At 40.7% G+C, this 14,864-nt stretch overlaps 2 protein-coding genes across 3 annotated transcripts in view; both read right to left on the bottom strand.

The window, feature by feature from the left end:
• Nucleotides 1-9,590, bottom strand: part of LOC135524711 (rab GTPase-activating protein 1-like) — a 156,306-nt gene extending 146,716 nt beyond the window's left edge. The window contains exon 1 of one of the 2 annotated variants that reach the window (XM_064952479.1): nt 9,481-9,590. The gene's annotated coding sequence lies outside the window, so the exon portion shown is untranslated. The remainder of the gene's footprint in view (nt 1-9,480) is intronic. The other variant, XM_064952478.1, reaches the window with a different exon arrangement.
• A 1,051-nt stretch (nt 9,591-10,641) lies between these two features.
• LOC135525328 (protein FAM163A-like) lies at nt 10,642-14,864 on the bottom strand. Its single transcript, XM_064953032.1, has 2 exons — nt 13,885-14,864; nt 10,642-13,767 (listed from the first exon to the last, which is right to left on the bottom strand). Exons 1-2 carry the CDS (start codon nt 13,975-13,977, stop codon nt 13,372-13,374), a joined length of 489 nt encoding a protein of 162 aa, XP_064809104.1. The 5' UTR covers nt 13,978-14,864; the 3' UTR covers nt 10,642-13,371.

Genomic DNA, 14,864 nt, shown 5'->3' on the forward strand with positions numbered 1-14,864 from the left:
TGGGTGACTTACTTTAGTAATTTTCTATTACGGTATCTTTACATTTACTCAAGTATGACAATTTTCCACCACTGGATGTGGCTGGTGGTTATAGCATTTATTTCTCTTGACCGATCAATTTAGACAAGCGTGTCTGGGTAAGTGTGAACTAATACTTAAAAATATTATATATCTGGACACTTTCTGTTTACCTGGAATTTTTCCTTATTGTAGGCTACTACCGCTTTTAGTCTTAATCTTTACTACACTATTCACTGCTGAGCACATGACCTCACATGTGAATCCTTAAAGAGATGGGTGGGGCTGGCTTAAGAGGGTGTGAACAATGCTGAATAGGTGTAGACAAAGGAGAGCTCTTCAGTAGGTACTTAAACGTTCAAAAGGCCCTTTTCTCAAAAGTGAGTTTACAAGTTTATCAACATTCAAAGCAGAATTACTTTCCCATTGTTCCTCAAAAATGCAATGTATGATATACTATTTTGTAGCTCTGAGTCTCTACTTCTATCCAATGTAAAAAAAAAAAAAACAACATGTCAAATGTTGCTACATAAGACTGAATGCAGGTGGTTAGTCACATTTTAGAACTCATTCTCAATAGAAAAATGATTAAAATTCACATTATTCAAATACATTCATGAAGTTCAGTATTCCAATGCACTACCTGTATCATCTATCTAGAAACTTAACAAAGTATACTCAAACAAACACACAGTGATGTGTGTGGTGGAGTGAAAGCCCTGTGTGGGCCATGTACAGTGATTTCAGAAAGTATTCAGACCTCTTGACTTTTTAAGCATTTTGTTATGTTATAGCCTTATTCTAAAATGGATGTATTATTATTTTTTGCCTTTATTTTAACACATTTTTTTTAACTAAAAATGTAAAATTTACAAGTATTTGGACCCTTTACTTAGTACTTTGTTGAAGCACCTCGAGTCTTCCTGGGTATGACACTACCAGATGTATGATCAAATTCAAAACTTAATTTTCCGTACAAAAATAAAATAAAATAAAAAAAAAAGTATAAACACCTACAAGAATGTCCATAAATTATAATTTACATTTCCTGTTGAAGCAGGATTATTTTCCTGCTGTAGCAAACTGTCTGGAAGTCTGAGAACAATTCATTATTTTCTCCCACAGTAGGACCAAACTTAAAGACAAGATATGCATCACTGATGACCCAGAAAGCCTCAAGATTTGTGCGTCTCAAAACAAAAACTAAAGAACACAGTTTCTCCATCCTCCATTGAATGACAGTTTCACAAGTTTCAACTCTATCATTATACACCATGTAAAATGTAAGACTCATGTTAAGGGGTTGTGTTAAGTTCAAGGAGGTGGTGAGGTAGGCTTGAATGGAGGTTTGGAAGTGTCATCTTCCTGGGGTTTGGGGTCGCGCCTGTGGGGGTCTGGGTGGAGCGGCTGGAATCCTGTGGTCTGCTGCTTTAGGGTCCGGGAGGATTAAAAGTAGGGTCTCCCCTCCTCACAGAAAAAAAAAACATTAGGAACACCACCATGGAAAGCAGTGGCCATTTTTAATTGAGGACCTGTCAGTGGGACTGTGGTCAGAGAAGGGGGCTCATCACCATTAGGGTTAGCAGAGGAGATTTCGCAAATCATTCAGGGAGATCGTTACAGAGGGTTGCTGGGTACCCATGTGGTAAGGAAACGGGGGACATTGTGGCAAGAGGTGGAAGTTGGCTACCACAAACGTTTCCATAAATCTCTTTGACCAACATCACGCAGTCTTTTTATTGTGATTTGTTTCAACGTGTTCTTTGAAACATCAGAGTGGCGGCCATACGAGTGAGTGATCTTCGGGCTGGGGTTCTTTGTTACATCATCCTAATCACAGCTCTGACCTAGCTTTGATTCTAAGCTCTTTGAGCAAATTAAAAGTCTTCACCAGCTCTCCAGTTACAGATCATACATCTTCAAATCTAATCATTGTATTGGTCACGTACAAATATTTTGCAGATGTTATTGCAGGTGCAGCAACATGCTTGTGTTTCTAGCACCAAAAGTGCAGTAATACCTAACAATACAAAATGAATACAACAATAAAAAAATATTATATGATGGGGTGTATAGACATGGACAGTATATGAATAGAAAAGGTGTCTTCAGAACGCACACTCCAAGATAGGCCTAGTTAAACATTTCCTGTTCTTCCACTTGTTCATCCGTGTGTGGTTAACTTTTTCACACATATTTACCAACACAATCATCACTGCACAGTAGTCATAAGCTATCTAGATGGTAAAATGTAGCCTATTGGTATGCTACAGGCCTAGGCCAGGTTTCCCAGATAGGCAGACCGAGGGCCAAATTCATCCCGGGGTTGATTGTATTTGGCCCCCCAACTTTAATTAAAAAAAGAAAAAACAACATAAGACTGTAAAGTCTCCAGGAAATCAGCTCAAGTGATTTAAACTTAGGAAATCTGTTCCCGAGTATTGCCACACATAAAAAGAGGCATACGTGATCATATCCCAAATTAAATCAGGGATTTAAATAAATCAGTTTGTCAAATTGGGGCGGCAGGGTAGCCTAGTGGTTAGAGAGTTGGACAAGTGACCGGAAGGTTGCAAGTTCAAACCCCCTCTGTCGTTCTGCCCCTGAACAGGCAGTTAACCCACTGTTCCTAGGCCGTCATTGAAAATAAGAATTTGTTCTTAACTGACTTGCCCAATTAAATACAGGTTAAAAAAAAAACTATCCGTTTGGAATTCTTGCAATCAATTTGCAGTGTACAAATGATTTCTAACTATGTCCCCTCTAATTTTTGGTGCACTGAGCAAAATTTGAGCCTTGGGAGTGGAAACTTTAACATTGTGAACATTTTGTGCAACTTCAGGCGCAACTTACAGTGAAGACTTAGGCTGTAGCCTTACAGTTTGACAGTAGCCAATCTTGGCTATTTGTCCATAATGTATGCCTAACAACACAACCAACGGAGCAAATCCCATAACATTTTCACGTGGAAATAGAAATCAAAAGCTATGATATAGTCTACAATAGCCGATACGTGACCCATTTAAGGAAACTGGGCATATGGTCGCGGGTCACTACTTCACACGAGAGCTATTTGAATGTATTCTGTGTTTTATATCAAAACGCATTTTTTGGTAGAAATGCCTTCTGGATCATGTGAACTTTCATGTGCCTTAATAACAAAATTGTGTGTCATCTGTAAATACGAATAAAATTGATAAATTACAAGGTTTAGCCACAGAAAAAAACAGCAACCTTCCCGCTAGCCATGATTAGCTGAGATAATGAGTGGACTGGACATGCCGAGAAATGAGTTTGGAATGGTCTGCCATATAGCACCCTTTGTTTACTTGAGCTAGTCAGTATGTGTAGGTAATCCTGTATAATGCTGCTTTTTATACATATATATTGCGTAGTAGAACTGCAAAAGTGTTGCTCTCCACTTTCTGGAGGACTGAGTTTTGAAATCAGTGCAATTAGAGTATGATAGCTAAGGAGATGGAGAAAATACCTCTCTGGATTACATCTTCAAACTAAGTTTATCAACTCCCCACTGTTCATGATATACCAATTAGTAGCTCTGTGTCTCTGCTTTTATTCATTGTAAAAAATATATTGAAATTTTGCTACATAAGAACTAATCAAGAAGATCAGTCACATATGCGGTGTTCAATGCAGGCAAAATCAAAAGTAACAGTCAGTATCTGGTGTGGCAACCAGCTGCATTAAGTACTGCAATGCATCTCCTCCTCGTGGACTGCACCAGATTTGCCCGTTCTTGCTGTGAGATGTTACCCCACTTTTCTACCAAGGCACCTGCAAGTTCCCGGACATTTATGGGGGGGGGGAGACACTAGCCCTCACCCTCACCCTCCATATGAGGGAGGAGGATGTCTTCCCTGTAACGCACAGCGTTGAGATTGCCTGCAATGACAACAAGCTCAGTCCGATGTTGCTGTGACACACCACCCCAGACCATGACGGACCCTCCACCTCCAAATCGATCCCGTTCCAGAGTACAGGCCTCGGTGTAACGCTCATTCCTTCGTCAATAAATGTGAATCCGACAATCACCCCTTATGAAACAAAACCGTGACTTGTCAGTAAAGATCACTTTTTGCTAGTCCTGTCTGGTCCAGCAATGGTGGATTTGTGTTCGTAGGTGACGTTGTTGCCGATGATGTCTGGTGAGGACCTGCCGTACAATAGGCCTACAAGCCCTCAGTCCAGCCTCTCTCAGCCTATTGCGGACAGTCTGAGCACTGATGGAGGGATTGTGCGTTCCTGGTGTAACTCGGGCAGTTGTTATTGCCATCCTGTACCTGTCCCGCAGGTGTGATGTTCGGATGTACCGATCCTGTGCAGGTGTTATTACATGTGGTCTGCCACTGCGAGGAGGAACAGCTATCCATCCTGTCTCCCTGTAGAACTGTCTTAGGCGTCTCACAGTACCGATTTTGCAATTTATTGGCCACATCCGCAGCCCTCGTGTTCCTTGCAGCCTTCCCAAGGCACATTCATGCAGGTGAGCAGGGACCCTGGGCATCTTTCTTATGGTGTTTTTCAGAGTCAGTAGAAAGGCCTCTTTCGTGTCCTAAGTTTTCATAACTGTGACCTTAATTACCTACCGTCTGTAAGTTGTTAGTGTCTTAACGACCGTTCCACATGTGCATGTTCATTACATTTACATACATTTAAGTCATTTAGCAGACGCTCTTATCCAGAGCGACTTACAAATTGGTGAATTCACCTTCTGACATCCAGTGGAACAGCCACTTTACAATAGTGCATCTAAATCATTTAAGGGGGGTGAGAAGGATTACTTTATCCTATCCTAGGTATTCCTTGAAGAGGTGGGGTTTCAGGTGTCTCCGGAAGGTGGTGATTGACTCCGCTGTCCTGGCGTCGTGAGGGAGTTTGTTCCACCATTGGGGGGCCAGAGCAGCGAACAGTTTTGATTGTTTATGGTTCATTGAACAAGAATGGAATGGAAAGTAGTGTTTAAACCCTTTACAATGAAGATCTGTGGAGTTATTTGGATCTTTTACAAATTATCTTTGAAAGACAAGGTCCTGAAAAGGGGACATTTCTTTTTTGGCAGAGTTTAGTAGGCTACCCCTCTGCCTATTGAACTATGTACATATTCAAGCCTGTCTCAAAATACAACACTGTCCCTTTAATTAAGACATAGGCTTTTTACCTGACTGGCTTATCAAAGACAACTTGAAAATATTGTTTACATGTTTTGTGCTCTTGTAGGAAGCAGTAAATCCCCATTGCCGCCCTATGCTTATCTATAACTGGACTAATAACTAGCAAAGAATATCAACAAATTCACACATGTGCAGCTCTGAACTGATCTGAAACGCGCATTCACTTGCGGGTCATTGACAGTTTGTTGCATTGAAAAGGAAGCTGATATAATGTTGATTCGATCACAGAAGAAACATTGATCAATATATTTCGGCCCACAGCTGAATGTAATTTGGGACCCCTGCCATGGGCTAAATATTGCACAACAAATCTAGAATTTCTCCCTACAGCGTGGGCTATATTTAAGCTGGGTGTGGTGACAGCAATGAGCACGTCAACAGACCTTACAACATACTACAATACTGATGCAATTTAACTGACCTAACTGGGCGTGTGCATAAGCTACCTTTTACCGTCTGCCTTACAGGAGAAACTGGCAACTTGTACTGCCCAAATAAGACAAACGCTCTGAACCCGACCCTTTAACCAGTTTTCACACCCTAGGCCAATTACACGCACAACAAACTAGGCTATTCATCAGAGGAAAATAAATAGTCCACCCTGTACTTAATACTACAATAAACTATAGTCTAGCCAAGCACAATAGTAAAACCTGTACACATTGGCGCGTCCATCGAAAACGACTGAGCTGACCTGTTGAGGTCACTCAAGGCAAGTCTGAATCATTAGGTGGGGCAAAAACTTCACATTTCCTTGCCTTACATCTCCTTCCAGTTGATGGGCGAACAGCTGTCTACAGCCAGGGGCTATGACTTCATAGGCTAGGTTACAGCAAATTTCCTGCCTCTGGGAAATAAGTCTCAGTGTGGTAGGGTACACACAGGCCCGTCACTGATGCATGGCTTGACACAGGCTTTGACTAAGCACGCATCCTCTAGTCCAGTGTTTCCAACTCCGGTCCTCCAGTACATGTTGTGGCCGGACAAACTCACCTGATTTAACTCAATGATTACTTGACTAATAGAATCAGGTGTGCTTGTCTGAGGACACAACATGTGCCGTTGGGGGTTCTGGAGGACTGGAGTTGGGAAACACTGCTCTAATCTAGCACACATTGGTGAGAAACCACAGAATGAAGGTTAAAAGGGTAAAAAAACATTTGTGCCCTGCCCTGCATGTAGCTTTCGTCTCTAAGCAATTCTGAAAATATTGTTCTTCCATTGAATACTGAACACTACTTCTACTAAGCTAGAACTCATTTGTTTATTTAACTAGGCAAGTCAGTTAAGAACAAATTCTTATTTAACAATGAATGACAGTCTACCCTGGTCAAACCCTCCCCTAACCTGGATGACACTGGGCCATTTGTGCACCGCCAGATCATGGCCAGTTGTGATACAGCCCGGGATCCAACCAGGGTCTGTAGTGACAACTCTTGCACTGAGATGCAGTGCCTTAGAACTTTGCGCCGCTCATAAACGTCATAAACAGCATAATACTAGGGTGCCATATTTTGCTTAAGTTTTAGGCGAGGTTACATCATGTTGAGACGCCCCAACTAATTAGTCTGTTCAGCTGGTTTGCACAAAATGTTCAGTCTGTCTGCTCATGACTCCATACCATATAACACAGTAATCCTTTACCAAAGTTAGGTTATTCAAGACAAAACCTTGAGTTGCATGTCTGTCTCAATGTGTATGTGTGTGTCTCACACATACTGCAAATGTGGACTTAAAATGCAAATAGGGCTGGGCAATATATCACAACATTTTTCACAGTTTATGTTTTTGAATAAAACAGTTCTAAATTAGCTTTATAAGTAGTGCATGACCTCAGGGTGGTAACATACATTCTAAGTGATTTCAATGGGTCTTTCTCCATTCTGATTGTTTAATACTGTTCAATCCAATTTCCACAACAACAACAAAAATCAGCATTTTCATCCATTTCCTGCACTCATCGCAACAAGGTTGTCAAACATTTATTTGCATCTGACCATGTAGACAGAGTGAACGGCAAATGCCTGTGACTGATCAATCAACAACTGCTCTCCTTGAGTGACAGTGGGTGAGGGAAGCGGAATGCAAGAGGAAGGGGGAGAGACGACTCAAATAGCAAAACAGAGTAAACATGTATTTTGTTTACAAACGTTACATGCATAGGAGTGGCGTATCACATTTAACAAACATTGAAATACTGGTGTAGAAGAATAGAAGGTCATGTAAAACCCAAACCAGCCTGTGCATTAATACTAGTAAAGTCAAATATGCCGCCCTGTCCCAAATGCAAACATCAGGTGCTTTATTAGGAAAAGGGAGACCTAGTCTGTTTCACAACTGAATGCGTTCAACCCGAAACGAGTCTTCCACATTAAACCCAACCGCTTTGAATCCGTGTGGATCCATTACGCCTCGATCATACAGAGTGTAATTGCATTTTGGTACACAAGAAGTACATTCGTTTCCAATGGAACGCTGCGTTTGCCTTGCGTTGCAGAGGCAGTTGCAGTGCGTTCTGTGTGGTGCATAAGTTGGCTTTATCTAAAGTATGCATAAAACTGTATGCCTAGACGTCTTGACAGAAATGGTAGCAGAAAGTGAATGTTATAATTTTGTTGCACACATATCCAGATGATGCTGCGTACCATTTTGCGCAATTACTATCGGTGTGATCAAGGTGTTAGTGCGAAGCAACAGTACAGTAGCTGCGCTGCACTTCACTACAGTAAACAACTCCACTACCGTATCTGTTCCTCTGATAAAACGTCATTGTAAAAGTTCACCAGGTTGTGAAATAAGGTTGTTTGCACGACCCGAGTCAGGGTGCTGAGGTAAGCTGGGTTTCTCAACTCCACGATATGTACATCTCTATGGATTTGGGTTGCTAGTACTGTGGGATGAGCGTACCTCCGACTACATCAAGTCGCTGTCAGTCGATACGAGGAAACAGTTGTTGGTTTTATTTGACTAAAGTTTTATTTAAAAGTATGAATTTCAGCAAACAAAGAAAGGCACGCAGCTAGAGGACAAACATAGGTACACAGCCAGGGTTTAAGAACTGACATTTATCAACTGACTGCGACTCAATAGGTCAAGAGGTTCATTCCGCCCACAGTCGCATCTGTTCAACTCCATTGATGTGATGTACATTGTGTTCTCATAAATGTCAACTTAAAATTACATTCCTAAACAGACATTTTTTTGCAGGTATAGTGCATTTAGACAATCGAGCCAGATACCATCAATGTATAGAAATGGATCCTGCAAGTGAATTCTATTAACTAATTATAGATGGGTGCGGCCACAATCCAAATTTTTTAGCATATAAGCTGTCAACATTCGGTGTCCAGTTTGTTCATTTCACACTATCCCTAACAGTCCAGGATCAATTTCCCACCAACTTATGAGCCGATACTATCAGACCTCGAATCAGTGATATGGAAACTGCAAGCCTCACCAGTGTCACGTGAATGGATAATAAGGTCCAACTGAGGTGAAGTAACTGAAAAGCAAGTTACTGGTTAGCTAGCTAGTTAAGTTAATCAGTCAAATCAATCAAATCAAATGGTTCTGTGCTGGTCAGGTTCTGCTCTTTCCCCACCTCCCCTCAAACAGTGTTTACATAAACTATGCACAAGCTAAATACTGTTACAACATACGAAATGTATTATTTGTAGTTAACTAGTTATAGTAGCCGAGTTTACTCAACGTATCTAAAATAGCTACCGAGTTAAGTTACCTCGATTACGATGGTAGTTAAGAAAAACGGTAACATACTCTACCAATTACAAATGATAGAAAATAACGTTAATTAACTAGCGAGCCTCTAAAAGCTGGCAGGTACTTCATAGTAGAGAAGAATGTGACAAAATGGTAAGCTAACGTAGCTAGCGAGCGAGGTTAATGTCCAAATTATGTATTTGAGCGAAAATCAATTATTTAACACCGTTAAACTATCATAAACGAGACTGTAAAACCAGAAATGTCACAACATAACTATGTCACAGCACACATACTGGTCAACAGGAAGTGCCTAAAAGGCCATCTGTAATAGCCATGCTAGTGTGGCTAACACTAGCTAACCTGTTAGCTATGAATCAAAACAGTTCACCCACACCAGATAGAAAGTGGTGCAAGCTCACGCAAGAAATTGTCAGAACAAAGTCGCATAATAACCTAAAAATGTAAGAAATAAAATTAAATTGTCCTTTTCGTCACAGGCAATTGTCGAAGCTGAATGTCTTCAGAAGGTAAAGAGCCAACAACTTACTTGTTTAGAGTAAACACCTCCGGATAAATAGCAAACGTTAACTGTCAAGTTGCAGCAGCCGCGCACACTCACGGCTCCTCCGCGAGCCCCACTGCTCCGTGCGCGTTCACGGCGGATTCACCCTGGTTCTATCAGAGAGGAAGAGGTAAAGAGAGAGGTCCAACTCGACGAAATATGTGTCTCCCTCCAGCAGATGGCGTGTTATCGCCCACCAAGCAAGTCTATTTTCTATGGAGGTCAATGAGTGTCGAATTTGGTCCCCAAGAAATTGCATGGCTTATTTCCTACATCAGGTTTATTTGTTTGAATAGAAGTCCCGTATGCTTAGGTTGTTACGATTTTTTTAACATGTTTTTTTTATATATATATTTGTATTATAACATTTCAATTTACAATAAGATAAAAACATATGTATTTTTTTTCTGACGAAACATAAAATAGCATTACAAGTAAATTACTGATATAAATAGGACACCTGACATCCCCTTAGAACACGTGACATTCCTTAACTTTGAGGGGAACATGTATTTATAACGGAGTTGTCTTGAGATGGCTATGCATTCTTATGTAATGAGGCTATGCATCTATCCATTGAATACAGACGGTTTTGACGTCAACAACCCTCATCGAATATTCAAAAAAGTTAAGTATTAGATGAATCCACCAAAGTAAAAAAGAATTGTACATATCCACCAATACAAATAAATGATTGGCGGGAGCTAGGACAGCCGTCTGTCCGGCTTTGTGGACAATTACCTTTTATTTAGTTTTTATTTTACTAGGCAAGTCAGTTAAGAACAAATTCTTATTTTCAATGACGGCCTAGGAACAGTGGGTTAACTGCCTGTTCAAAACGACAGATTTTGTACCTTGTCAGCTCGGGGATTTGAACTTGCAACTTGCTCTAACCACTAGGCTACACTGCCATCCCAAGTACAAGGGCAGAGAGACAAGTTTCTTGTCAGTATATCCATAATCTTTGGCTTAATTCAAATGTTGTAAACCCTGGCTGGTTGATGCTATTTATTGGCCTTTGAAAGGTTTTGTAGCCACCAGTCGGCCAATTCTACAGTATTTCAATTAAATATTTAAAGGACAAAATTGCATATATTTGTAACGGTTTTCTTGAGGTGAAGGAGAGGCAGACCAAAACGCAGCGTGGTGGTTATTCATGGTTCTTTAATAAAGACACTATACATGAATAAACTAACAAAACAAGAAATGTGAAAAAACCAAAACAGCCCTATCTGGTGCAAACACAGAGACAGGAACAATCACACACCAACACACAGTGAAACCCAGGCTACCAAAGTATGATTCTCAATCAGAGACAACTAATGACACCTGCCTCTGATTGAGAACCATACTAGGCTGAAACATAGAAATACCCAAATCATAGAAAAACAAACAGACTGCCCACCCCAACTCACTCCCTGACCATACTAAATAATGACAAAACAAAGGAAATAAAGGTCAGAACGTGACAATATTTAAGTATTGTTTTGCTGTAGTGGGGACAGTAACATTAGTCATCTCAAATTTTTCTTGTTTTATTTGTATATTTAGCTCACATAATATAATTTAAAGTATGCATTAAGGTGTCTGTAATAGAATAAACGTGGCAATATCAAATGTAGACGTTAATAAATTCCTTTCTATAGCTTCCAAAATATTTTTTTATAACGGTGGGGGAGTGCCAAGGCACGGTGACTTCGAAACAACGCCCCCTATCTGTCATCTCCAGTGTATATTTAAATCAATGCTTTTATTGCACTCATTTGATTCGATTCTGGGAGAGAAAGGATGGTGGTGTGATATAATTTATTCATTGTAACATTTTTGGTAGGCTAAATATGAAAACGGAAAGTTGGAAAATGCTTCAGACAATTGCAATACATTGTTGTTTACATCCATTAAATTGGAAGTTGCTTATGGGCTTATTTTTAGCTACTTTGAGCAGGGTGTGTGTGTGTGTGTGTACAATATGGACAACAAATATATTTCAAGCAGTTATAAATCTTTGTCACAATGTAACAATGTGAGATATGATTATATTTTTTTCTCTTTTAATATTTCATAGTATTTTTAAAAATTGTTAGTTATTTTATGAATAACCTAAACCAACAGGAATTAAATATGAAAATGTATTCTTATGGGGCATGTAATTCGGTAGATATTCTCAATTGAAATGTTTTGTCTTTGTTCGGATTTAAATTGACAGATTTATAGAAGGTTTTGAACAGACACACATTTTTCACCCCTTTTTAAAGAGCAAACATCCATATGAGCATTGCTGTTGTCACAGGTATGATAGGGCTTTTCAGCTCTATACAGAAGTAGCAGATGGGGGTGCTTTTAGAAACCTATAGTAAAATTAGTATCACCCCTATCATACATGTCTGTCATTTTTTGCTGTTTCACACTAAAACATAAAAAGACACCAGGTCAAAATAATATCATACATGGCAAGCAATGTTGTCTAATAATTTGTTAAAAATTAGTGCCATATAACAAGGTTAATAATTATGTATTTAGTTACCAATTACATAAATATTGTATTTCAAGTTCTTCATAAGTTGAAATAAACACTCAAATGTGTAAATACATGGATGTGTACAGTTCATAGAATCAACAATTAGATAACCAGAAGAGTGCGGACACCAAATGGCACAAACTACATCTAAATCATACCAGACTTACACACCCCAATTCAAAATGCATCATGACCGAATCCAAAATGTCATCAGCCAGTTAATCAAAGAGACAAACAAATAGAAATGCTTTCAATGCATTTGGTAATATATACATTTCCAACTTTTTGCATCATTGTCAATGAAGAGAAATACAATTTGAACTGTACTGTAGCTTCAGTGTTCTGCACAAAGAATGGTAGTCCACTTAATGACACAGTTGCAGAGACAGACAAATCATCACTAACTGCAATACTGCATCACCCACTTACAAAATGCCCCTGTCCTGACTTGAAAACTATCTTTAAACTGTAATATTCTAGTTATTATATTATGTGATCAAATTCCATTGTCTCAAAAGTAGCCATGGTAGGCTACATACCTCTTTCAATAACATAAAACAATAGACAACAGTCTTTCAATAGTTCCAGTTACATATGACAAACATTTGGAGGGAAAAAAAACATACAAGCTGGACAGCTGCATCGTTATACTTTTCTCTCCAACCAATTCGGTTTTTGCGTGCATAGAACTTGCATAGAGAAAGCTCTGAAGGAGTTAGGGTCTCTTCACTATTTTTGCTATGTTAATTTTCTTCTGAATACCTTCACTCGAAAATGCAATTTCCTTTTATTTGTAGTTCAGAATCTCTTTTGGCAGATACAGGGAAATGACAAGAGTAGGTCCAGGTAAAACCACGATATAGATAGCCCTCGAACAGTGAAGATTAGAATCCCACACACTACCTCGCCAGACAGCGTATAGGTCTTGGTCTATTGAACACTAAGGGATGCTCCCTGACTCTGTATTACAGGAGTCTAGTTTTTAATTAAACAGCAACAAACATGATAGCTACCTCTGTTTAAAAAACAATACTGTTTGAGTGTGCTCAAATCCAGCTGGAAGCTAGCTGACACAGTGTAGGGAGAAAGAACAAGGAAGTGCATGACCAGGTCAAAGGGTCAAAGCTTCATGTTGTCTCTCAATGCTCCTTTTTCATCCTCTTCTCTTTAGTTGTCAGCAGAGAGACACAGTGGCTACCAGAGATTACCCTCATAAAAACATAGTCTCTTTTATCCAAAGCAATAATGAACAAATATTCTGTGTACAGTGCATGGCCTATGCAGGGATTGAGCTCACAACCCTGCAGTAGAAAACACCACGCTCCAACCAAATGAGCCAACAGGACATCGGAAGTGGGTCACACGTCTGTACTTATAGCGCGAGTGTTGGTGTAGAAGTCCGGTGCTGGGTTGCTGCGATGCTGGCTGGTGCTCAGCAGGGAGCCATGCAGGGAGGGCAGGGCAAGAGCCAGGGCTGGGTTCTCATAGTGCGTGGGCATGTAGGTGATGCGCTCGCCGCCATTGTGCATCTCGTCGGTGGCTCGGATATAGAAGGGTGATTCGTAGGGCGAACAGGTGGGGCAATAGTTACGTGGGGGGCCCGTGGCGTGGGAGGCAGGGAGTTCCGGGGAGAAGGAGAGGGGAGTGACGGCCGTCCCGTCCACCCCGGGAGCACTGCATGCGTTGCAGGCAAAGTGGGGCTGCGTGACGGAGCTGGTGTCCCCTTCTGACCCATTCTTCTTACAGCAGTAATACTGAAAGGCAGAGGGGAAGAGGGAGAGAGAGGGAGAGAGTGATGTTGTGACAGTAAATAAGTGAACAGAGACTGTAGTGATTCTGAGGCTTAATATCTCTCTCTCACACACACCTACCTGGAGTCTACAGTAACAGAGCACTGCTATGATACACAAGAGTATCACCGTGGCGAGAATTCCTCCGGTTATGACAACAGTTCCAGCTGTCATCCGACCAGCTCTCCATCAAACTCTGAAGGCACAGGAAGTGGCATAAATATCACAGATAGCCACTGGACAAACATAAATATGGGTCGTATTCAGTAGGACACAATGTAGCAAAATGTTTTGCAACAGAAAACAAGAATGTGTGTTCTAATGTTCAGATAGTACCTTCCCATTTCATTCAGAACATGACCCAGACGAACTGAATACCATAAAACATGAATATGTTGTTCTATGGCAGTGTTTCTCTATCCTGGTCCTGGGATGCGCATTTTTGGTTTTGCCCGAGCACACTTCATTCAACTAATCATCTCCTCATTAAGCCTTTAATTTGAATCAGGTGTGTGAATGCTAGGGCAAAAACTAATTTGGGTCCCTAGGACCAGAATTGAAAAACCCTGTTCTTGGGAAAAAAGTGTCTCTCACGTTCAGCAGTGTGCAATAAAACCTGTAAGAGAGAAGATCATGGGCAGTACAATGATCTCAGACAATGTCAATGATTAGTACACTGCAACATGCCTGCTTGTAATGTACAGTAGCCTTCTGTAACAGTGGAACTGTTCTCCTCTCTTGCTACTATTTAATTTCACTACTTGTTTGGTTTTTATTGGACCAGGACATTGGTATTCTCAATGACATCTCATTTGATAAGAGAATAGGGGGGGGGGGGTAAGACTCGATGACAGATCGGCCAATGTGTACTGTACGCACATCAGAAGATTGCTCTGAGGGTGGGAGAGGAAACCCCAGGGCAGGAAAGGAAACCCCAGGGAGGGAGAGGAAACCCCAGGGCGGGAGAGGAAACCCCAGGGGGGGAGAGGAAATCCCAGGGGGAGAGGAAACCCCAAGGCGGGAGAGGAAACCCCAAGGCGGGAGAGGAAACCCCAGGGCGG

This window comes from Oncorhynchus masou, chromosome 31 (genome assembly GCF_036934945.1).
Source record: "Oncorhynchus masou masou isolate Uvic2021 chromosome 31, UVic_Omas_1.1, whole genome shotgun sequence".
In the NCBI taxonomy this organism is placed as follows: Eukaryota; Metazoa; Chordata; class Actinopteri; order Salmoniformes; family Salmonidae; genus Oncorhynchus; species Oncorhynchus masou.

Excerpts from the sequence above, each read along its gene's own strand:
- LOC135525328 (XM_064953032.1), bottom strand. The coding sequence starts at position 13,977 with ATGACAGCTGGAACTGTTGTCATAACCGGAGGAATTCTCGCCACGGTG. Across the intron at positions 13,768-13,884 it reads TCTGTTACTGTAGACTCCAG|TATTACTGCTGTAAGAAGAA; the intron begins GTAGGTGTGTGT and ends TCTGCCTTTCAG.